At 47.3% G+C, this 24,653-nt stretch overlaps 1 protein-coding gene across 2 annotated transcripts in view; it reads left to right on the top strand.

Moving 5' to 3' along the window:
* Positions 1 to 24,435, top strand: part of FBP7 (F-box protein 7) — a 64,151-nt gene extending 39,716 nt beyond the window's left edge. Inside the window, exons 2-11 of one of the 2 annotated variants that reach the window (XM_086807607.1) lie at positions 11,141 to 11,274; positions 21,565 to 21,677; positions 21,890 to 22,006; positions 22,100 to 22,196; positions 22,305 to 22,378; positions 23,078 to 23,131; positions 23,242 to 23,343; positions 23,433 to 23,491; positions 23,728 to 23,938; positions 24,107 to 24,435. In XM_086807607.1, coding sequence (XP_086663733.1) covers positions 11,211 to 11,274; positions 21,565 to 21,677; positions 21,890 to 22,006; positions 22,100 to 22,196; positions 22,305 to 22,378; positions 23,078 to 23,131; positions 23,242 to 23,343; positions 23,433 to 23,491; positions 23,728 to 23,938; positions 24,107 to 24,166 — 951 coding nt within the window. In that variant the 5' untranslated portion in view covers positions 11,141 to 11,210 and the 3' untranslated portion in view covers positions 24,167 to 24,435. Of the gene's footprint in view, positions 1 to 11,137; positions 11,275 to 21,564; positions 21,678 to 21,889; positions 22,007 to 22,099; positions 22,197 to 22,304; positions 22,379 to 23,077; positions 23,132 to 23,241; positions 23,344 to 23,432; positions 23,492 to 23,727; positions 23,939 to 24,106 lie in introns of both variants that reach the window. The other variant, XM_086807608.1, reaches the window with a different exon arrangement.
* Positions 24,436 to 24,653: the final 218 nt, after the last annotated feature.

Raw genomic sequence — 24,653 nt, forward strand, 5'->3', positions numbered from 1 at the left:
GAACTGCTGGAATATCTGACTCCAGCGGTGTTGTCGATGAGGAACAGCTTTTCTTCCCTCCAGGAGGAGACCCCCGTGGCGACGACTGAGGACCAGGAGATGCCAGCACCCCCTCCTTCACCCCCCCCACCCTCGTCCCCTCCCACCGCCTCGCTTCCACCATCGCCTCCTCCCGTCTCCGCTCCGGTTTCGGCAGCGGCTCCCTCTCCACCCCCCTCGCCTCCCCCTCCTCCACCTCCACCCGTCTCACCTTCCCGGGAGGCCCTGGCAGTTCCCTGGCGTTCACCTGCAGTCCGTACGTGTGCTTCATGTCTTCTAGTCCTGTACCAACAAGGTCAAGTCTAGTGGTCTGAATCGTAGATACTTGTCCCTTCCTGCTCAAAGCATCGGCCACTGGATTGGCCTTTCCTGGAAGGTACTCAATCATACCACCGAACTGCTGGAATATCTGACTCCAGCGGTGTTGTCGATGAGGAACAGCTTTTCTTCCCTCCAGGAGGAGACCCCCGTGGCGACGACTGAGGACCAGGAGATGCCAGCACCCCCTCCTTCACCCCCCCCACCCTCGTCCCCTCCCACCGCCTCGCTTCCACCATCGCCTCCTCCCGTCTCCGCTCCGGTTTCGGCAGCGGCTCCCTCTCCACCCCCCTCGCCTCCCCCTCCTCCACCTCCACCCGTCTCACCTTCCCGGGAGGCCCTGGCAGTTCCCTGGCGTTCACCTGCAGTCCGGAGAGCGCTGAGCACTGACCTCGCTCGAGCATCACAGAGGAGACCTCCTATGCCGATTAGGGCTTCACGAATTTCATCTATCCGCAGTCGGCTGAGTCGCCTTGGCATTAGACAGCGCGCGGAGGCTTTTGATTATACCTTCACACGGCTTTTTGGAGCAGAGGGCCCCATGAGCCAACACCCATCCGAGTTCATGTAGTGATACCTCCGGCCCGCGGGGAGGAGGCACTAGACTCAGCGGTGGCCTTCTCGTTCTCTCTATGTGGCCCTTGCGACCGGGAGTGGACTCTAGAGCTCGCTCTCAGCACTTTGAAGACTCAGGCAATTGAGTTTTCTCATCACATGAGCGATCTGGAGGTGACAGATGTGATAGGCCGACTTTGGGAGTTGGCTCATTTTTTCTTGGATCCCGGGAGTGTGGATACCTCAGGGATTCGGCATTTGGTCGTTCGCATAGTGGCAGACTTAGCACGCGACCCTGGATATGTGTGTATACACGAGGTTGCCTTGTCAGAGCGGAAGGCAGTCGCCATGGGCCACAGCCACCACTGGCGCCTGATCCGGGATTCTTGCAGCACACCAGGTGGGCAGATACGCAGCCGCTCGGATGGGGACTACTCTCCATCCAAGCCGCTTGCGAAGGCCCGCCGTACGGCTGAGACAGCATCCACCTCAGCAGGGCATCCATGAGGATCATCTCATGGAACGTACAGGGCCTTGGCGGAGCACATTTTATACGCTATCGTGGTTGCTTGAGGCAGGAGCTTCAGAGATGCCTGGTTGGTGGCAGCATTGATATTTTAATGATGCAGGAGCACCACTTGGGTGAGAGCAGGATCCGGAGATATGGTTCGGTGATGCCTGGTAGATGGGACACTTTTTGGTCTGCAGGGTTTGGTTCTTTGGGTGGACAGGGAGGAGTATGCATGGTCATTGCAGATGTATGGCGGCAGGCCATTGTGGATCGAGGGATCATTGTGCCTGGTAGAGCACAGTATGTCATTCTGAGGATGCATGATGAGCTATTGGGCGTGCTCAACGTCTATGCGCCCAATCATGCTAGTTCCAGAGCAGAGTTCTGGACCCAGGTTACGGATGCATTGCCAGAGGCCGCACATTGGTGTGTCGGGGGAGACTTCAACATGCTTGAGGACCCGGCAGATAGGGTGGGAGGCAGTCATGTTACAGTGCACGGCACGGAGCTTGCAGCTTGGGACCGGTTTTGCATGTCACTGAGGATCACTGATGCATGGCAGCATGGGGCTTTCTCCCGGTCTCAGGACAGTCTTAGTTTCTCTCGGTCAGATCGCCGGCAGGGAGGGACTAATCTATCGCGGATTGATTGCTTTTATGTGGGCGACTGGTTAGGGGAGCGAGGGAGCTCCGTCGGCATTCTCGCTGGCACCTAATTTTCAGATCATGCGCCAGTTATCTTGACATTGGAGGAGAGGATACGGGAGCCCAGCTTGCAGTTGAGGATCCCAGAGAGGGTACTTACAGATCCGAGTCTCGCTGAGGACATTAAGAGGATCTGGCATGATAGTCAGTGCTCTGACCAGGATGTAGCGGGCCAGTGTGCCCAGGGACTCATCGATTTTAGCTCTTTTCTGCACGTTGCGGCTTTGACACGGCCGGGAGAGATTCGCGGGCGGGAGCATCGGCTGAGACGCAGCCTTGCTTCGCTCTACAGCGCCTTCAGGAGCAGCAGCCTGCATGTGAGTGGGTGGCGTCCCAGCTGAGCCAGGCACGCCAGGAGGTTCGAGAGGTAGAGGAGCAGAGACATGAGTTTTACTATCGTCGTCAGGCCTCTCAGTGGACGCAGCTTGGTGATAGAGTGACTGGAGAGTTTTTTGAGACACTGGACCCCGTCATGCGCGAGCAGGAGTCCGCGAGCTTGGTAGATCGGATGGATCGGTAGCTACTGAGCTCGGGGAGATCAGAGCCATTGCCACTGCATTCTATAGACACCTGCTTTCAGCGGAGCCAGCCTCTGAGGATCGAGATGTTTGCAGACAGACTGTGTGGGCCCATGTGCAGAGGAGGGTCACAGACCGTATGCGTACAGTTCTAGGTGCGCCTCTGTCAGAGATTGAGCTTGCCGAGGCCTTGAGGGTCCTGCCGCGACATAGTTGCTCAGGGGAGGACGGACTGACGCCGGCCTTTTTTATGCGCTATTGGGACCTTTTGGGGCCAGGCCTCCGCAGGGGCTTTCAGCATGTTTTGGACACTGGGGTGATGCCGCAGAGCTTTTCAGAGGGCTTGATCTATCTTATCCCCAAGGGGGAGGGAGTATCAAATGATATTCGGCATTGGAGGCCTATTACGATCCTCAATATTGTCTACAAGGTCTTAGCAAAGACCTTGAGTTTGAGGATCCAGCCTTTCCTGGGGGAGTTGATTCATGCTACTCAGACAGGATTTGTCAAGGAGCGCAGTATCCTTGACAACATCTTTACTTTCTGGGAGGCGACGGCCCGAGCTAGATTTCTTGGCGAGGACTTGGTCGTGATGCTTCTCGATTTTGAGAAGGCATACGATAGAGTTGATTGGGGTTTCTTAGAGGGCACTATGCTTCGCCTGGGCTTTGAGCCAGGATGGATCAGAGGGGTGGCAGCTTTGTATTCCACAGCTCGCAGCCAGGTGTTGATTGCAGGAGGACGGGGGCCGAGTTTTGAGCTGACCAGATCAGTCCGTCAGGGGTGTCCCCTCGCCCCTTTTCTTTTTCTCTTCTTTGCGGAGGCTATGAGCATGTATTTGACGGCAAAGGAGGTTGGTTTGAGAGGACTTTAGCTCCGAGTCCGGGGGGAGGACCTGCTTGATGCTGAGTTTGCAGACGACACGGGCTTATTTTTGCATGGCCAAGAGGCCAATCTTCTTCGGGTAGAGCAGTCGCTCCAGGTTTTTAGTGCAGCTTCGGGAGCATTGATCAATTGGCGCAAGACAGTGGCCTTTTGGATCAGTAGTGCTCCCACTCCGGCATGGAGCCCGGACCCCGGTTTTAGATGGATTCCTCCAGGCACAGCAGTGCGGTATTTGGGATGCCAGATTGGCCTAGATTTGTCACCTGAGCAGCAGATTGCCCCGCTTCTTCTGAGCATTCGAAAGAAGCTTTTGTGTTGGAGTACAGCTCGACTATCCTTGGCTGGGAGGGTGGTGGTGGCAAATGAGGTGTTGTTAGCGACCATGTGGTACATTACGTCTTGCTGGATCTTCTCGAGCTCTTGCATCAGCCAGGTACAGAGGCTGATCAGGAACTTTCTGTGGTCTGGGTGGGACGGTCAGTCAGCTCGAGCAAAGGTTGCATGGGCAGTTATTACACTTCCGCTGGCTTAGGGAGGTTTAGGCATTATAGATCCAGTGGATCAGAGTAGAGCCTTATTGGGGAAGCTTATCGTTCGGGGGTTGCTTCCAAGCGCTGAGCCTTGGAAAGAGCTCCTCTTGCAGCGGCTGCAGGCTCGGGCGCCCCCAGCAGGGGGCACTTGGGCACCAGAGATTCGCTGGATCTTCATAGAGATGAGGAGGACAGGCCTCAGTAGAGGATGGGAGGACAGATTTGCTTTGAGTATCCTGAGAGCTTGGGAGCTGCTGAGACCGGGGCTCTCTCAGCGACCTCCTTCTTGTGTTGAGGAGCGGGCCAGACAGCCGCTCATCTGGAGCCCAGCGGTTCGCACAGAGCAGGGTCATATGCTGGGTTCTCGGCCTCGTCTAGCCTGGGGGCCTTTTGCGGCAGGCCCAGCTCGTAGTTTTGGAGACTGGCAGGCCTTCTGCAGTCTACCAGAGGAGATCCAGGTGGAGAGGCTGAGTCACTTCAGAGGGGGGTTGATTATGAGGGATGATATTCAGGAGGCACTCACAGAGGAGTGGTTCACGCCTCTCGAGCCAGTGGCCCCACGGTGGATGGGAGCCTTTACACAGTTGGAGATCCTGATTGCTGTCAGAGCTTGCACTGAGGATGGCAGTTGCCTCTACTATGAGATTCAGGATGAGGACAGACTCCAGAGAGTGGAGGTGGAGTCGCCTTTGGTTGCAGAGTGCACCTTTCAGAGGATTCGGGTAGTGGCCGCCGCTTCTCGGAAGTGGCATATTGACCCCGACCCTGCTGATGTGCTCCTGGATTGGCGCATATGGGCATATGCAGCGCGCCCCTTGGCCCAGCTACAGTGGGACCCCGGGGAGTACAAGTGGCATGATCCTTATGCATCCCTTGAGGCCACAGAGATTACCTTTTTCCAGTATACTGTTCGGCTGGGGCGGCATATTTTGACGGCGAGGAGGACGGTCTCTCCAGCGGCAGCGGGGCATTGGCGGCTACAAGGACTCTCACAGGAGTTCCTGGAGGATTTTTGGGCTCGGCTCTGGGCTAGTCGACAGGCCCGCAGGATCTCGACTTTTCAGTGTGGCTGGTCGCCCACAGGGGCTCAGCAGTTGGCACTTGGCTTGTTTATAGCAGTCTTCCGACGGCCTGCGTCCGATGCGGCCACCCTATGGAGACACAGAGACATTGCCTTTGGGATTGCCCTCAGGCGCAGCAGATTTGGCTGCGGATGCTGCGTATTCTGGCCCCCCTCTCTCCAGAGGGTATGTTTACGTGGGGTGCCACTGCTTGGTCGACTTCGTCAGGGCCTGCTATGGGCTATGAGATGGAGAAGGGCAGTCAGGCCATCAGATTTATTAGGGGCCAGCCTCGCCTGGTTCCGGCATCGGATTTCACGTCCGCCAGCTGGACACAGGAGAGGGATTTACGATGGGAGCTCCTCAGTAGCCTCACCATCTGGTTCAGCTGGAGGGCCCGGTGCTTTACGGCCTTTGAGGAGAGATTGGAGCCACCAGCAGAGACTGTACGGGGGATTTGGCGGGAGTTGATCCACACCCTGCAAGGACAGTACGAATGCATCCGGGGAGACTCGGATGAGGCGATCTTACGGCGCCAGGCCTTTCACACCACTTGGCGTTGTGGCCCCTTCTACACCTTACACACGGGATCTCCCCGTTGGCACTACAGGCCACCTGTTTGGCTCTTCCCCCCCCCCTATTGTATGATTTAGCCTCTCAGTCCTTTGTACTGATGCTTGTATTTTGCAGCACCTAGGGAGAGTCTCCCGGGCTGCCATGCTATATTCACTGCTCTGTCTCTCTTATGAGCAGGAGAGATCTTTTGTAGCCCTACGGGCGTTTTTTATATAACTAATGAAAGGATCTTTTCTCGAAAAAAAAAAGTGTTTGATGTTTCAGATGAACAGCAGCCAGACGTGGTAGACGAGGCAGAAGTGATTGAGCCTGAGCAGATCCTTCTTCATCGATGGAAGCATGGTTACGGTCGACGGATTCGTCAGTTCTATACGAAATTCCGAGATCGAGGCACCCACGAAGCCGTATGGCTCGACGAGGAGTTCTTCCAGGAGTACCCCCAGTTATTGGCGGACTACTTGGAAGCCATGAACCTGCCGCCAAGCTAATCAAGAGGAAATGTCACATGCACTCTGCACTCAGTGCATGGTGACAAGATGGCTCATCATCAGAAGTGCAACAGTTGTACAGTTTTAGAACCCAATAGGATGATAATTGTCGTACGCCGTGACCCCATTGTACATCCTCAGTCGAGGATAAGTCAGGCACGAGCTACGTAGGTCATTCCTCAGCCTTAGCGGGTCAGTCAGTCAGTCAAGTCCCTTAACCCACTTGGAGAGAATCATTCTTGCATGTAGAGTCAGTAGAAGCCTTAGGGTTTGCATCAGAAAGCACTCTGCATCCTGCATAATATGCATTCATATGCTTGTGCATCATTTAGAACATCCCAAAAGCCTTAGGGAATTTACTAGGATTTATCTGGTATTTTTTCCATATTTAATAGTATTTATTTAGCATTATTTGCATTATTGGGCATTTATAAATATAAACTTTATTAAATGACCAACCTCCAGTTAGTATAAATAGGCTTGCATAGGGCTTAGTTTCTCATTCAGTCTTCATTGTGCTAAGAGCTCTCCTCCTCAGCCCCAGGAGCATCCTTGCCTTCAGCCCTAGACTAATCCAGTCCTTGGAGCTCATAAGCTTGCTTCTCCAGCCCCTTGAGAACCCCTTGCTTCAGTCAGCCCTAGGTGCCTGCTATCAGCATCCAATCAGCCTGCATTCAGCATCACTTCAGGCCTTGATTCAGCATATAGATCAGCCCCAATTCAACGCCAGGTTTCAGCCAGTGTTTTCTGCATCTGTCTAGCAGCAGTACACGCCTGCGTTTCTGTCCAGCAGCATCAGACCATCTGCGTTTCTGTCCAGCAGCCTTAGAACACCTGCGTTTTCAGTTCAGCAGCTTCCCTACAGGCCTGTGTTTCTGTCCACAGCAGTTTCCAGCCTTGAATCCACAGTTTGCAGCAGTGTCCAGCCTTCTGTGCATCATCCATACTTGCAGCATTCATCTGGTGAAGGTAACACAGCATTCATAAGTGTTTTCAGCATTCTAACATAGTGTAGAACAGTCCACCTTCTTCTTCTCTCAGCCTCAGGTGTGCAGCCCTTCCTCATGCCCTTGGGAAGAGTGCATAGACTCGAGATCAGGTCATCGAGGTGTTTCTACAGCAGTGTACAGATCAGCCACTCTCCGATCCTCCGAGATCTTGCGTTTGGCTTATCTACAGTCCACAGTCATTCTCTCTAAAGAAATAAAGCAAATACTATCTTGTTATCGGGATAGGGGGCCCTTCAGTGGGTAATTCGGGACCCAATCTGGTGTACAGTTCTCATATCTCTCTCTCATCTCTTTAAAGTTTGAAGTATTAAAGTGGATTGCTAAACTCACGAAACTCAGGATACAGAAGACGGTGTGAGCATTTGTGTGACAGGATCTTCCAATACAAAGACTTCCGCTGCATATCACAGGCAGGGAAGAACGGTATACCCCAATTAACCCAGGTTCAATGAAGAGAACCCAAATAATTCACCCAAGTGCAATAAAGAGAACCCAAATATTCACTTTTCCCAAACCTGAACTTGTGCACTCTTGGAAGTGCTTTACCCCATACAAGCAGATAACGTGTGATAAAACCCCTCATTGCTTCTATTTCCTATTGTACATGTGTGGCATATGGAGCCTGACAGGACAGTACATGTATGGCATATGGAGCTTGACATGGTGTGTTTTCCCAAGACTAGCTATCTTGGTGTTCACTTTGTATTTATGTTTTGGGAAGGTTTCGAAAGGATTTTGGATCCTTGAACATTTTACCGGATTGATACAATTGAGTAGATGCGTATTTCTTCTAGTTTAGTTGCATTCATGTGTGTGCATGTCCTTAATTTTATTTTTGGATGACTTGTTTTGTTTGCCTGGACAATGCTTGGGATTACTGCCTTTGTTGTCCATGGGGCCGGGGACGCCTGGGCAATCTATGTGGACGTGTGTGCACGCTTGTTTTGGTCTGATAGGTGGTCTACGTGTGTTTTACAGGTGGTAAGTGCTCTTGAAACTCAATTTACAGAGTTATGTTTTCACATGCTTATAATTATTGATGCAGGTCCACACTCACTTATAAGTGACCGGACAAGTTATAAGCTGTACACACTAGGCATGACTTTTAATACACATGGCTGCCAAAGTATCAGGCACTGGACATCATATGGGCCTTCTGCTTGTAGGCACCCCCTTTTGGACTAGAAAAGCACATGAGTTGCTGTTCTTGGCAGAAAGCTCTATTACAGGGGAGAAAGGAGGTGTTTGGTTGGTTGCATGCTTTCCAGGTGCATTGTGGGGGGCTAGTCGACTTGATCCGGGAGTCCAATCTGCTGGTCGACTTGATATCTTCTGGCCAACCTGTTCTGGAGCCCCAGATCTGCTGGTCGACCCCTCCTAGGTGTGCCAGAGGGCTGGTTTTCTCTGCCTAGTTGTGTCAGAGGACTAGTTGACCTGTTCTGCAGTCCTCTACCTGCTGGCCGACTTCTCCAGGCATGCAAATGTGCTGGCTGACTCCATCTGGGGGTATTTGAGAGATGGTTGACTTTTTCCTTGAGGTGGTAGGATTGGAAACAAGCATACAGGGCTGTCCCGGGCTGATGTGGGAATGCTGTCGGTTGTCCATAGTTGTCCTACATGTGCTTAAAGGCGGTAGAGCTCTCCTATTCTGGAGGGGAGTTTCGGATTTTATTTGTGTTTTCATCTTGTACTGGAAGATTTAGGTGCATGCCAGTGGAGAATCCTCGGGCACCCGCAAGGTTGTACTTGAAGGAGACTCCTTTTTGGTAATCTAACCATTAAAAGAGGAGAGGGGTGGGGGGGGGGGGTGGGGGGGTCAGCCCATCTTCTGGCTCCTGGTGTGGTGTACTGTGCAGAACTGTCTTTCATCTCTCTTTCTCAGTCATTTTTATGTGTTTAATGAGGGTTTAAGATAGTTAAGATTTTCGTGTTACAATTGCCCTTCCGTTACATAACGCACACGGGTGTTAGTAAAGAGAATGATTTGCAGGTTCCTGGGCTCTGATACCAATTGTAGAACACTTTTGCCTATGTGCTAGGGTTTTCCAAAGATAGAAAGAAGAGTGTTGAGTGCAGTAGAATCACAAATACAACACATACTATAGTCCTAAACTATTGCGTGATGAGGTAAGGGTTTTGTGGGGTAGGGAAGCAGAATATACCTCAATTAACCTAGGTGCAATGAAGAGAACCCGAATATTTGTGCACTCTTGGATTCTAAGTTCTCTACTTTATCCAAGCATTCAATGCACACGAGCATCAGAAAAGAAAAGAAAATTGCAGGTTCCCTAGGCTCAGATACCAACTATAGAACACTTGTGCTAGGGTTTTCCAGAGCCAGAAAGAAGAGTGCGGCGAAATCACACATATAGCACACATAGGAGTCATAAACTATTGCGCGATGAGGTATGGGTTACTCCAATTAACCCATGTGCAATGAAGAGAACCCAAATAATTCACCCAAGTGCAATGAAGGGAACCCAAATAATTCACCCAAATGCAATGAAGAGAACCTGAATATTCACTTTCTCCAAACCCAAACTTGTGCACACTTGGAATCTAAGTGCTGTCTACCCTATCCAAGCAATCAATGTACATAGGTGTCAGAAAAGAGAGAAATTTTGGAGGTTCCCTAGGCTCTGATACCAACTGTAGAACAATTCTGCCTATGTGCTAGGGTTTTCCAGAGATAGAAAGAAGAGTGCGGTGGAATCACACATACATGTCCTAAAATATTGCGCGATGAGGTAAGGGTTTAGTGGGGCAGGGAAGCACAATATACCTCTTTTAACCCAGGTGGAATGAAGAGAACCCAAATTAGTTCCCTTGCTACTAAAGTTTTCTTGAATACTGGTGAATCCATGTGGGGACTTAAGTTCTTGGTTGCCAAATAGTTTTCAGTTATGTAATGGCATTTGGGTGCCATATGGCTATTAGTTATGTAGCGACACGTGGTTGCCAATGGTTGATTGCTTACCTGATGATGCACCTTCTGACTATTTGGCCATGCATTAGGATTTTGACAAGGCTTTCACTTGGGTACTCTTAACTCTTTGCAAAGGTGTGGGTAATATTTTGAACCAAAGAAGGTATACAAGCTTTTTGACCATGAGAATATTAAAACCAATCTTGCATTGAGGTTATATATACTTAAGCATGGAGGTGCAAAGCCCGTGCTTACATGTAAGCATAGAAAAGGAGTTCTTAAATCCTAACTCTGAGACTTGATATGATGTTCTGATTTGTTATTTGCATTCTTGCATTGTTTGATGTTCAAGTATGTAGTTATGTTTAGCATCGTGGTCATTCACTCTATAAAGACGTGACACTGATAACAAGGGGGGTGGGGTGTTGACACGTGCCTTCCCCTCGAACAACTCTCAAGCACTAACTTTGTGTCGTTTTGGGGATGGTGGCAAGTAAGAGTTCTACCCCTTTGGCTTTATGGACTGCATGACGTCAGGTGATTGACATAGCTTTGCTACATGGCATCAACACTTTACAACATTTTAATTCATTTTGATCTCAGGATGTACTTGTAAAGGTTCATGGAAGTTTCCATGGAATGAGTGTGGTGGTCTTTCTTACGGATTGATTAAAATACCAAGGACACCCTTGGGAATGGATTCATTTATACTTGGCGAATTTTTCACATAATTGGCCTCAGTTTGTATGATGTTTCAGTTGACTTATTGATACGGAGTTTGTTGATTTGATTACAAGGCTGGTCCATGTGTCATTCACTTGATTGAGTGATAGTGACATTTTGTAGGATAGAACACACATTTTTATTATGTATATGTATATATGGCATGTCTAAATGCGAGTGTGCATGGAATTAAGGTTTAAAATCTTGATGATTGCCTTCATCTCATGAATTCAGATTATTTTTCGTGGACTTTCATTTCTAAGAGTATTAATTCAGCATGGCATTTGGTGCAGCAGAAAAGTCTAAATCTAGAGCTGTGGACTAGAATTCGTTTGAAAGATTTCCAGCAAGGTCCAGCTTGCCCTGATGCCAACCAGCAGAATAGTTCGAAGGGACGTGCAGTACTTGCAAACGCAACGACCTTGGCTGAGTAAGTGAATATTTGCACCATGCCTTTTTTTCTCAACATTGTAGAAACTAGGATAGAAGTCAAGGATGACATTATTCAAGCTGGGTTGGTCCTCTCATTCGTGTGGCCAGGCATGATAAGCCTTGGCTTAATCTTAGAGCACCTCATATAAAGTATCCTTAAAGTCCCTAGAATCATGAGCATGTGATATGTTGAATGACACACACGCGCACACACACACATGTGCATGTATGTATGTACATACTGTACCATATATTTGTTGGGTGGGTGAGTGAAGCAGCAGCAAGCGCGTGCGGACACATAGAAGCTTGACAGCACACACTGCATGGAGAGAAAGCATACAACATGATGATACTTGGGATTAGTCAATGGAATGAATATACAAAGGATTATATCCATGCCCAATGATAAGTGTGCATAAGAGTGTGTTCCTGCATCTCCGGAGGTTTGACAGAAACTCAGTACAAAGGGCTTTGTGTGAATATATGCTCTTATGTGTGTGTGTGTGTGTGTGTGGAGTGCGTGTGTGAGAGCATATCTTGATACAGAGTTCTACACCCACTATTGGGCACTGATGACGTTAGTGGGGATGTCGTAGTATCTAGTCCATACTATGCTTAATGGAGTTGATAGTTATATAGTATTGTGGGTTGACTACCATAAGTATATAACATGCACGTTCCTAGAAGGTGAATTTGGGCATATTCTTGGATTCATCTAGGTATATAAGAGTGTGTTCCTACGCTCAGGGAAAAAATGTCATTTAGTGAGGAAAAAAGTGACCCGGCTCTTCACACACCACTACCATAAATGTGTCAACAAACCCCCTTGTAGTGATGATGTGGACCTGTATAGGGATGTTGTTGATCAATCCCCAAGACAATAAGCCCAAAGCTTTGAACTTTTCATGAGGAAGAGTCTTTGTGAATAGATTTGCCACATTAGCATGTGTAGTCACATACTTCAAGCTAATCTCTCATGTGGAGTCTTTCTTTGACATAGTGGTAATGCACCTCGATGTGCTTAGTGCGAGCATGAAAAACGGCGTTCTTTGCAACTGCGAGTGAGCTTTTTGGCTGTCAATAAAGATAGTAGTGGAGGACGGCTGTCTAACACTAAGATTAGCAAAAGAGGTGTTTGAGACGCACACTCCAACTGTCGTTGTGAATGCTACCTTGTACTTAGCTTCACGGCTCGAAGTGGCCACTGTTGGTTGTTTCTTGGTGAGCCATGAAATGCATGATCCACCAAGAAAGAAGCAAAAGCAGCAAGTGATCGCGTGTTATAACATCTAGCCAATCGGAATCACAAAATGCATGCAGTTGTGACTCACCTCCCTAGGATAGAATAACCTAAGGAATTGGGTGTCCTGTACATAGTGAAAAATTTGCTTAACAACCTACCAATGCATAATATCGGAGTTGTGCATAAACCTGCTTAGCTGGGAGACTCCATACTGGATGTTTGGCCTCGTATTGCACAAGTAAATGAGGCAACCAACAAGCTGCTGATATAGCATAAGATCAAAGGGCTCACACTTGCATCTTGGAGACTTGGCCTCGTATTGCACAAGTAAATGAGGCAACCAACAAGCTGCTGATATAGCATAAGATCAAAGGGCTCACACCTGCATCTTGGAGACTTGAGCGTGGCAGCTATCTCACTGGTGTAGCAACAGGCTTGCAATCTTCAAAATGAAAGTGATTAAGTAGTCGCTATATATAGTTTGATTGCAAGATGACTACACCATCATCATGTTGTAGAAATTGTATCCCCAAATAATAGTGCAATGGATTCAGCAAATGACATATATAAATTAGCCTTAAAGGTTGAAATTTGATCCTCACCAGGGCCAGTGAGTAGCATGTCATCAACGTAAAGCACGATGACCAAAAACACATCCTGAATCCTCTTCACATAGAGGGTGCTCTCAGTAGGACTTGCAAAATCCATGTGCAACCAAGTATGCATACCATGCCGTGGGAGCCTGCTTAAGGCCATACAAGGCTTTCTTAAGCCTGCATACTTTTTGTTCTTGCCCCTATTGTACAAACTACGAGGCTGAGATACATATACCTTCTTGTGCAAATCACCATTGAAGAAGGCAATGTTAATATCCGATTGGTGTACATGCCAACCATGATGTGTTGCCATGACGTGGGAGCGAAGGTCTCGCTTTGTAGTGATCCACACTACCATTAGCTTTACACTTTAGTTTGTGTACCTCTTTTTTGTACCAATGACTTTCTTGCCATGAGGTAAATCTGCCAAATACTAGGTATCATTTTTCATGATGGAGTCGAACTCTTTCGTGGCACACATTCAATGATCATTATCCTAAGCATCCTCGAAGGAAATAGGTTCCTCTTCATTGCATGTGCTGAAAATGAGAGCATGATCCACATGATAACTAGATGCATAATGAGAACGTGCACATGTCTTGCTAGACAAAGGAGCTATGATTTTTCTCTCACGTAGTGTCTCCAACAATCATTTTGGCACCCTTTTGGACTTTTGAATGACTATCAATTCCTCATTCAGTGCATCCTCCACAACTCCTCATCAATGGGCTGATTTGTGGACTGTAACATGGGTTGATTTTCAGCCAATCGGGGCTGATTTTCAGCTGTTAGGGGCTAAATTTTAACAAATGGCTGACCCAAATTGTACAAACATAAGAGTGAATCAAATGTCTTGTGCGCATACACTTTGTTTTTGTTTTTTTTGCATGAAAGCATGGCCTGAACTGAGTTTTCACAAAAACATCTCTACTCACCAAGATTCCGTTTTGTGGCCGGGTTGTAGAGTCTATATCCCTTGCTTTCAGAACTGTATCTCTTGTCTCATTGTCTAGCTTACTGTGTTGTTGCTCAGGCACAAGAGCATAAGCAAGACAACCAAAAACATGTAAATGAGCCACGGGGAGCTTCTAGCCGTTCCAAGCTTCATAAAGGGCAATGGTCTGCAAGGCCTGGGTAGGGCATCTGTTCAGCACATAAGTGGCACACACAATTGCCTCCAACCAAAAAACATGAGGTAAGTCCTGGCCTTTTACCATGCACTATGCCACCTCCATGAGAGACTTTTTTTCCCTCTGAGCCACAACATTTTGTTGAGGTGTGTAGGGCATTGTACATTGATGCTTTATGCCTCTTTCAACCATATATGCATGAAATTTCTTCAACCCATACTCTCCCCCCTCCATCTTTACATAGGGTGCCAACTTTACATGTAGATTTATTTTGAACCATGGAAACAAAGTGTTTGAAGCACATTAATGTTTTTGGCTTCTCCTACACCCAGATAGGTGTGTGTGGAGTAATATCGATAAAAGTTAAAAAGCAGATATATCCTTCAATAGATGGTGTCCTCCTGGGACCACATAAATCATTGTATATGAGTTGATGCCATAGCTCTGCATCTGTCATAGCATGTGTGGCAGTAACTAAACATGCACAAGTGTGAATCTCTCATAATTGTCCAACCTATAAAGCCCACAGCATAGTGTATTGGAGGAGCCATTGATGTCACCATCACTCTGTTCATAAATTGGCTATCTGTCATCCACAAATGTGACCTCTAGACTTGCTCTATCAATGGCCGAGAGAGAGAGAGAGAGAGAGAGAGAGAGAGATGTAGTAGAACTCAAGTGAGAGATTGCACATGAACACAATGATTGTATTATGAATGATAATACTCACACCATGTACAATGTATTTATAGGCACTAAGGTCTTATCTTCTGACCTAACCCTTAATAAGATGCGTTCACACCAAAGCAACCTAGACACAACCCACACCAATGAGGCTCAGATAATTCCAACACCCCCCCTTGGACAAAGGCGGCGAGATGCGAACACAAAAGAAGCAACCAACCTCCAACTCCATCACATCACTGCGGAGATACGACCTAGCAATGTGCACCTCCTGTGCCATAACTATTCCCTGAATTAGCTTATGAACGAACATGAGATTAACTGGTATAAGAAAACATCTTTGCCTTTTATAGCATCAAGGCTTTACAACAATTTCAAAGACATCTAAAAGATTCAGATTTTGGGAGACAACTTGGGCAGAGAACCCTTGACTCAACAAAATAGACTAAAAGCTAGGTAAGAATCCCCCCTCGAACATATGTCGGTGACAATCCTTTTTCGGCGACATTTCCAAGAAATGGATGCTTGGGAGCATTCATCATTCACCTTTTGAAGTAGTCAAGCAGTCAGTAGAAGCGTGTAGAAGTCCAGAGGTCACCCCTACGGGGTAGACCAAGGGCCTTGAAGATGTATAGACATTTTGTACCATGATACAAGAAAAACCTGACACCAACTCTCTTCTCTCTCCTCTGTCTTAATCATGTTCATTTAGCATCTTGTTCTTAGTCAGGCTTAGGGATGTGGATTAAAGCAGTAAAGCTTCCGTGCATGCAACATTGGTATCATAGCATTAGGTCCCACAGCTTCACATCCGAATATGTAGAGTTCCCATACCCGGACTAGTAGTCATTCCTTGACTAGTAGCCACACCAACCCTACCTTCATCGCACGAGGACCAACCTCCATCCCAAGGGCGTCATACATGCACCATAGGGGCACCGGTGCAGTTCCCAAGGGCATTGTCATAAGGGGTGCACAAGTCCAAGCAAGGTAAACGTAAGCAATTAAGAAGCATCATGAAGGTCAGGCATGCATTAGGTGATGTTAGACATCATCCCCTTCCTACTGGCTTCCTATTTGGTGTCTTATTTTAGCCTCTAGGGCTGAGTTAGTCAGAGGGGCTGATCACCCCTCACATATATTTTACCCATATTTATTTCCCATTTTATGGTACTGGGTATTTTCCCAGTCGTGTAGGTATTTTAGCTCTAGTTGGCTGCCTTCATGTAGGTGTATATATAGCCGGCATGCCTCCCTCATATCTCATTACTTGCTTAGCATGTCTAGCTGTAGTCCCTCACATACGAGGTTCTCCCCTCTTGCTCGGGACATGTATTTCTTTTTGGTGATGATATTGAGAGCAGGTTCTCACCTGTGTTTCCTCTCCATCTCTCTCTCTCTCACTCTCTCTCCTGTGTTTCCACTATCCCTCCTTCCGCTGCACATTCTATCATGGTATCAAAGTGCCGGTGATTGTCAGCATTGGATGCTCCCTCCTCTACCTCTTCATTTCTGCGTTTTTCTGCCCATGGACAGATCTGCGTTTTTGTTCATACATTGAAGCTTGTGTTTCAGCTTTTCAAGGGCTGACTCATCCCCATTCATTGGGCTGCAGTTCCTCCTCATCAGGGCGTCTATTGGCAGCCTCTAGGCAGCTTGACAAGGGCGTGTTTTTCTGGACTGCATACCTGCCCTTCTTGGCGCACCTTCCAGGGTTCTCAGGTGTTTTTTTTCAGGTCTGGACAGCAACATGGTTGTCCCAACAGGCTGCGTTTCTGGCCTGTGTGGGCTTGCTTTCCCTAGCTTTGATCTTGGAGCTCTCTGAGCTCCCTTTTGCCTGTCCCTTCTGGTTATCCTGTGCCATCTCCCCCCCCCCGCGGCCCCCGCGCGACTGTTCTCTGCGGCAGTTCTTGATCTGAGGCTTCAGCGTTTCCATATTCAGCCCTTTCTATTGCCCCTTTTACGTCTGCGTTTTCAGATTTGCAGCCATGGTTGCTGCGTTTTTTTGAACCGATCTTGCTGGTAGCTCTACCTTCACCTAGGCTTCCTCTATTGGACCCAAAGGTACCTTCTCTTCAGCGTTTTTCCTCATAGGAGGTGTGGACACTGGTCAACCTGAATTTTCAGGTTTGTAGCCCTTTGTTTGGCTGTGTTTTCTTCTCCAGTGGACAGAGATCACTTGCAGAGGGGGTTTATTGTTTGGATTGTGGCTTTGGAGGCAGTTTGGTACTTGAGGAGGATTCTGAATTTGAGATTTCAATCAGCGTTTTGCTGATTTTGGAGCATCTATACCTGTGTTTTGTTCCTGGCCTACACGGTTTCCCGGTTTCTACAGGTTCCTTGCCTTCTGTTGGCGGTGGAGTGCTATTTTTTGTTGGATAGCAGTGTTTTGGCTACGTTTTGCTTCCCACAAGAGTTTTCTACACTCTTCAACAAACAAGACTTGGAAGTGGAGATTAGAAGTGGAAGGTGTTCAGGCAAAGTGTCAAAGTTAAAGTAGAATGTCAAAGTCAGTAGTCTAGGGAGGAAGGAAGGATGATGGAGTGTCCATCCCGTCATCAAGTTTAGCATGAACATATAATCCCATGTTTAGGACAGCAGTTACGACAGCATCTAAGATGTCGTCGTCGTCGGCGGAACCCAGTCGACAGCCATAAGAAGCATCCATGCAGCAGTCGGCAGCCAAAAGGGTACCTAAGCATGCAGGTGCGAGTCTACAGCCAGTCGGCAAACAGTTTGGACACATAAAGGAATAAGCGCAGCATTTAATAAGCATTTTAGGCAATATTCTGGGTCCATAGCAGGCCGACAGCAGCATAGCAGGTGGACTAGCACCTTCAACATATATATAGGCATAAAGTCATTGTTTGCATTCATCATTCATCATTCACCTTTTGAAGAAGTCAAGTAGTAGGCCAGAGGTCACCTCTACGGGGTAGACCTGTTGGTGGCTTTTTTGGTGTTTACGGGGGCCATTTCTATGCTTTGGCATTCTCCATATTTTCCCCCATTTTCCCCATATTTTTCCCCTATTTTATGGGCCTTTGATGTGTGTTGCCCACCCTTTTATGGAGTTTTTCACCTATTTTCAGGTCGTGTGAGGGACTAGGATGCAGTCGGCTAGCTCATATAGAAGTAGATATATGTGCTGCCCTCTTCCTCACATATCAATCATTCCTTGATCATTCTTGTTGATCACTTTGGCGAGCACCTTTAGCCCTCAACTTATGGAGTCCACCCCTCGCCTATGGGCTGGTTGTATCCACTCTTTTCTTCCGTGTTTTGCTGTTTTCTCTCATCTCTCTCTTTGAGCTTCAGCGTTTTTGTCATTCGTCTACATCTTTCCGCTGCCCTTTGACAAGACCAAGGGCCTAAAGCTTCCGCGCATGCAACAATGATCTAAGGTTACTGTTGGTTAACTCGAAGTAGGCAAGACCAATGATCGTACAGGAAAGTAATAAGTAAATACAAGTGGTCACAAATCTGGTCTCTAGCACTTGGCTGTGACACACAAGGATTGCAATTGAAGCAAATGCCCAACGAAATTCCTTCATGGAGGCTGCCCGATTGGCGTCTATCTATCCAGGACTAACCAATTCCTGGATGCATGAAGGAACTATCGTTCATGACAACTCTGTTGGCAAAATAAATTGGATAAGTGCATAGTATACATAGCTCTATCGAAGTCATGCTATCGATCATTCGCATACTCTCTTGGTTCATACCAGGTAGCTTGCAATCATTAGGATCCCCACAAAAGATGTGGGTTCCCACTTTTGCATCACACTGGTCATAGAATAAACACCAAAGTACATCCGCATTTAAGAGTTCATCTAAATAAATTCAAGGTTACCTTGGCAAGACCAACCAAAGAAGGCTCTCTGGTATCCCAAGTCAATGGTCTCTACAATAGATTCTTCTCTATAGGTTAGGGATTTCACCCAGAAGGAAAACACCCATCTACAACTGGACCCACTCAAATATCCAACACAATAATTTGTGAGATATCACGTACTAGATGGGACACCAAGGTGTGTAACTCCATGTGAACCTCCCAAGAGATCAACCACTCTTGGGTGCCCTTCCTTAGATCATCCTTGCAAGGGTCTGGACACTCCTTTAGATCGGTTTACCACGAGTCCCGGTAATCAAGGAGAATTTTGGTCCAAGTTGTTCAGCTCGCTACATATTCAAGCAACTCCTTCCACTTATGGCTGCTCCTTGTGGTGGGTGTGAAGGCCAGTGCCCTCTAATGGAGGGGAAAGAGTCATCAAGTATCTGGAAAGAATCATGAAGGAAAACTAAAAAATTGTTCCGCTCCAAAGATGGAAATCTACTTGGATCAAGTCACTCCCCAAACAACCACCCATAATGTATGATGGCGAAGGATTAACGGCTTGCACGATGAGGTAAGGGTTTGGAGTATCGTATAGAAGTACACCAATCTTCCCCATTGGCCTATACTATAAAAACATAATGTTTGCCAATGTGTACTTTTCCTCTTTGTCTGCTCCTTCTCACTAAGAGATGCCTTAAAGGTGTAAGAAGGTGCCATAGGAAACAAGTTCTCCCGTCGTGACCATAACTACTGAGCTCAAGTGCCTGTTTCACTCTCAAAAGGCCATCTAATGTTCATGCTACTCCTTGGTCATCTTGACCATGAATAGGGAGAAAAGGGTTTCTTTTGTTGTTACAAGGGCATAGTAAATACATGCTGTTCTGGATATTCAGGAAAGGGAAAAGGGGAAAATCACATAAAAAACTTGTGAAATTTTTTTGGGATCATTGCATGAACCACTTACCTAGTGTTCTGTGTACAAAAAGCAAAGTGTGAATTCTGCTCCCGACAGTTTTGTCCCTCGCCGATCACTGGTAAGTGCTGTGCACTTTTTTCTGATAAAAACTGCCCTTATTTTAGCTTTAAAAAAACAGTCATTTATAATAGAAAGCTGACACCCCTCTTTTAGGTCCAAAAAAGCACATGTTGCGCCATCTTTAGCGCACACTCTGCTCACAATAGCTGTGCAAAGCGCCCTCTTCTAACAGCTGTCCTGACAGTGACCTGCCCATGGCATCCACATACTCCCGTGCGTGCCCATCGGGGAAGTCTAGACCCGCCCAAAAAAAAAAACAAGGGCTGGCCTGTGCACTTTTTCCCCATGCACCCCTTCCTCTCCTTCTGCTGGCCGCTCTGATCGGAGCTTCCGACTCTCTCTGCTGCGCATCATGCATAGCCCCGGCTGCCCCACAAAAGGCTGGTGGTGTTGCTTCTTTTCAAGCTTCCCCCTCTGCCGCCTACAAGCAGCCTTTCGGCCCATATACAGGTTGTAAGACAGCCCTTCTACACACTAAACTGAGGCTATCCCTTGCTCACTCTCCTCCACCCCTACGCCTACATGCGTATCACATGTATTGAGGGTAGGTACATGAGCGTAAACACAGCCAACTGGGAGGAAACCAGAGAAGGATTAGGGTTTCCCATGAAGTTTCCTTCTACACATCCTCTACACGCATGAATCTTGCATATTCCCCCTCTCTCAGAATCCATGTAAGCTAACATGTCAGCAGAACCCTAAAAAGCATAAACTTTTTTCCTGAGATGAAAACTTAGGCAATACACTGCGACCACACACAGTATGCACTGACTGCAATCTGACGACTGCAAGTAACTCACTGCCAAAGTAGAACCTGCAAATGTACTGAAAATGTGTAGTAGTGTAGAGATAGAGAATTTATCAGTTTTAAAAAAGGACCAAAGCTGGTGAGGTCTGCAGATGCAGAGTGCTGCAGATGATTGATGTCAAGGTGCCGACGCAGAAGCGCCTGCCGACGTGTGGAAGGCCGATGTCAAGGTGCACGCACAGAAGCTCTTAAAAAAACAGTGTGCAGATGGTCATGGAGTTGAGAATCTTAAAAAAATGAGTTTGGCCCGCAGTCGCACAGAAGGGCCCGGCAGAGTGCCCCCCCCCCGCCCCCCCCCCTAGGAGGCGAACTGCAGGGACTGCTTCGCAAGAGTCAGAGGCGGGTGAGGAGTGCAGAATCAGGAGAGTCGGTGACGGGTGAGCATTGCAGAAGCCGGCGATGGGCGAGCGCACAATGAGGAGGCCGACGACGGGTGAGCAATGCAGAGGGAGTAGTGCCAAGGTGGAGCTCAGGCGCAGCCTGCAGGAGATAGATGCCTGGATAGCTCTGATACCACTGTGGGTGGGAGAGTCAAGCAGCAGCAAGCGCGTGCACACACAAGCTTGATGGCACAGTGCATGGAGAGGGAGCGCACAACACGATGATACTTGGGATTAGTAAATTGAATGAATGTACAAAGGATAATATCCATCCCCAATGGTAAGTGTGCATAAGAGTGCGTTCCCGTGCTTGGAGGAAAAAACCTCATTAAGTGAGGGAAAAAGTGCATACGTTCACACACCACTACCATAAACATGTCAAGGATATTGATATTCTCATGCATTCTTTTGTTGACACTTGGGTTTTACTGAGTTCCAAGTGGAGGATTACCAATAATCCTCCAGTGAAGTTGTGTATACAAACTTAGGAATGTGTAGACTTGTTATCCATATAGATAAAGATGGCTGTGGTAGTTTAAGTCCTTTTTTTTAAAACATTGCCATGGGATGCAGATCTCTATGGGACAAGGGTTCGTCCAGTCCCGCCTTTTGGGAGCGTTAGTAGTAATCCTCCGGTTGATCCAGCCCTCTTACATCAAGTACTTCCAGATGAGCTTCTTTTTGAGGTAAAAATCATATCCCCACCACATATGTGCACAAGTGAAGCTATGTATCACACTGATCTACACTCGTTTTCAAGCATTAAGAGGATCTCATGTAGCCAATATATCATCGATAAGCTGGAAAATTCTTCTTAGTGTGCATTCAATGTACAAGTTACACATTATTTGGAGGTCCACTTTTGCTAACAAAAATCAATGTTTATTGGTTAATGCAGGTCTTTGTCCGAATGACGCCCTACACTCTGGGCCGAGCAGGATGCGTGTGCCGAAAATGGCGATATGCAATTCGCAATCCATTTCTGTGGCAGAAGGCTTGCATTAGTGCATGGCAGGCAAGGGCTTTCCGTGTCTTGTCTCAGAAATAGGATAAAAGAGTTTGAAGAATTCATAACCCATTTTTACCTGCCTTGAAACAACATTCTCAGATGTCTGGAGTGGAACAAAATATGAAAATTGTGCAATCATGCTATGGGGGTTCATGGCGCAAAATGTGGATTGCAAGGCCGCGGCTCCGTTTTGATGGTCGGTATCATAGTGGATATGCTTCCCCCCTCCCCCCCCCTCCCTCTTTCCGTGCAATATTTTTTCTGCTACAATCTGGTAGTGTAATTGACTCTTGTTATTTTCCAGGTTTATTTGTCAGCCGCAACACATATATTAGGGCAGGTGTTGCAGAATGGAAAGTAACCAACCCGGTCCATTTGGTAAGTAGTATGTGATAAATCTTGGCTGCTGTAGAACTGTCTTGTTGGTGTTTAGTGAAGGGAGATGTGCCTCTTTACTTAGCTAGACACTCCTTTATGGAAAAAAGCTGCACTCAGAGCAGGCCAGAGGAGGACTGAAAGCTACATTTTCAGTCCTCTGGCCTAGGGTTAAACACTCCTTTATAGAAAAAGCAAGGCCAGAGGAGGACTGAAAATGTTTAACCCTAGGCCTGAAGCAGGGCCAGCAAGGGCCTTTATAGGTCAGGGTACAGTTGACAGGAGCTGCTGAGTTTGGGCATTTAAGGGTGGACTTGGTTGAATTTCAGAGCAGCTTCGATGTGGAGGCCTTGTAGAGGTGGGAAGGTAGCATACAAAGGGCTTACGACGGGCTCCAGCTCAGCTCGCTAGCATAGCTATGCCTGTGTGTTTAATTGTGTGAACAGCTACCACCTGGTTGTGCAGGCAAACAAGAGGCGTGGGCTGTGCAATGGGTGTGAAGGCTGATAATGCCCCCTCAAAGGGGGTGGGGGGTGGGTGTGCGTGGTGTGGTGTTTGGTTGTCAAAGCAGGGGGCTGATGACAAGGGCTCCAGCTTCTCCTTGCGAGCATAGCTATGCCCATTTGTTGAAATGTGTGAACAGCTACCTGGTTGTGCACATGAGAGCAGATTCCTTAACATTTTTGCTGCTTTTGGGTGCAGGTTTGCTACTACAGATACATTAGATTTTATCCAAGTGGAAAATTTCTCTATAAAGTAAGTACTGTTTAAAAATGCTCGATGTAGCTTTCGACAACAATGGCTCTTAATTTTCGCAATATTTAGAAAAAGAGTGAGTGGTAAAACTTCGTCTCTAATGGGTCCAGGTTTCTCCTTTAAAGCTGAAGGAAGTAGCCAAGTCCCTGCAAGGGAGAGGATCCAAAGCAGATTCTATTTATGGAGGGCGCTATATTCTTAATCACAATCAGGTGTGCTCTTGTTGTGTGCCTACATGTGAAGCATGGAAAGGTAAAAGCTTTCAAATCACATCTTAAACACCAAGGTCTGCAAATTTCAGGTTGAAGCTGCTACCTTGTATCCAGGCCTGAAGCGTACGGTTCTGAGAATCCGCATGAGGTAAGCGTCCGGTCTATTTCTGGTTATTGTTAAGGCAGCCTGCCCGTTTTTGGTGTTAAAAAATCTGATGACATTCAGGTGACTGCTGCTCATGGACAGGCAAAATGCTCTCCATAGCTCACCAGTGCCATAGTCCATAGCCCATCCTTTGGCAATATGCCCGATAGTCATGACTCACGAGGCAAGGGTGTTTTTTTTGGGAGATTTTTACATGTATTGTGGTCATGTCATGACAGGATACGGGGAACTATACCAGGTGCGAACAACCGGCTGGATCTTGTAGCCCTAGTAACAAGTGGACTGCAGGAAACGGAGTTAAAAGGTCATGAAGAAGATATACTCAAAGCAACAGAGGGATGGGATGAAGATGAGACACATGATCCTGACGTGCCTGCCGTGTCGCATAGAAGAGGCCTTGCGCCATTCGTGTTTGTTCCATTTGATGAAGTGAGTATATTGTTCACTTTTGGCACATCATCATATCGTACGTCTGTGATAAGTCTGTGGATTGTCCACAAAGCATCTGATGAGTGGATGCATCTGTAGTTGTAGCAAGCAATGCCTTGAGTAGAGCTATATTTTTGAAGCGAAGCCTAACCTCTTGCTTTGTTGCAGGTGGAGACGTCGGATTTGAATCTACCTGTGGAAAAGATGGACTACTTTGTGCCAGGGTGAAACCTCTAGCTTGAATTATTGGTTGGATTTTCATAGTGGTGTGGCTATGGTAGTCCCCAGTGTATAGTAATGTGCTGTATTTATTAGTTATCAATCGTTTCCAAGGTCCTCTCCAGGAGGACGACTCTGATTATTAGTTTTTGTTTTGCTTGAAAGCCAGCAGTTGTAGGAAATTGTATATGGCCCTAGTGTAAATGTTTGGAATAAGCCTGCCTGGCAAAGGTTAACCTTGTATATTCTAGACTGATGAAAGCAGTTGGAGATTTGAGCAGAGCTCTGTTGTGTGAATGTGCTCATCTTTAGGGCCTCCTCAGGGTTTTAGCCTTGTGGGTACTTTCACACATGATTCTGCAGATTCTTTTTCCAGGGTGATTAACATGTTAGAATTGTGCATTTTCTATTCACTGACCGTTAGTGGGGATGTCGTAGTATCTAGTCCATACTATGCATAATGGAGTGATAGTTATATAGTCTTGTAGGTTGACTA

Source organism: Cibotium barometz, chromosome 13, assembly GCF_041138505.1.
Source record: "Cibotium barometz isolate CiBa-2024 chromosome 13, ASM4113850v1, whole genome shotgun sequence".
NCBI lineage: Eukaryota > Viridiplantae > Streptophyta > Polypodiopsida > Cyatheales > Cibotiaceae > Cibotium > Cibotium barometz.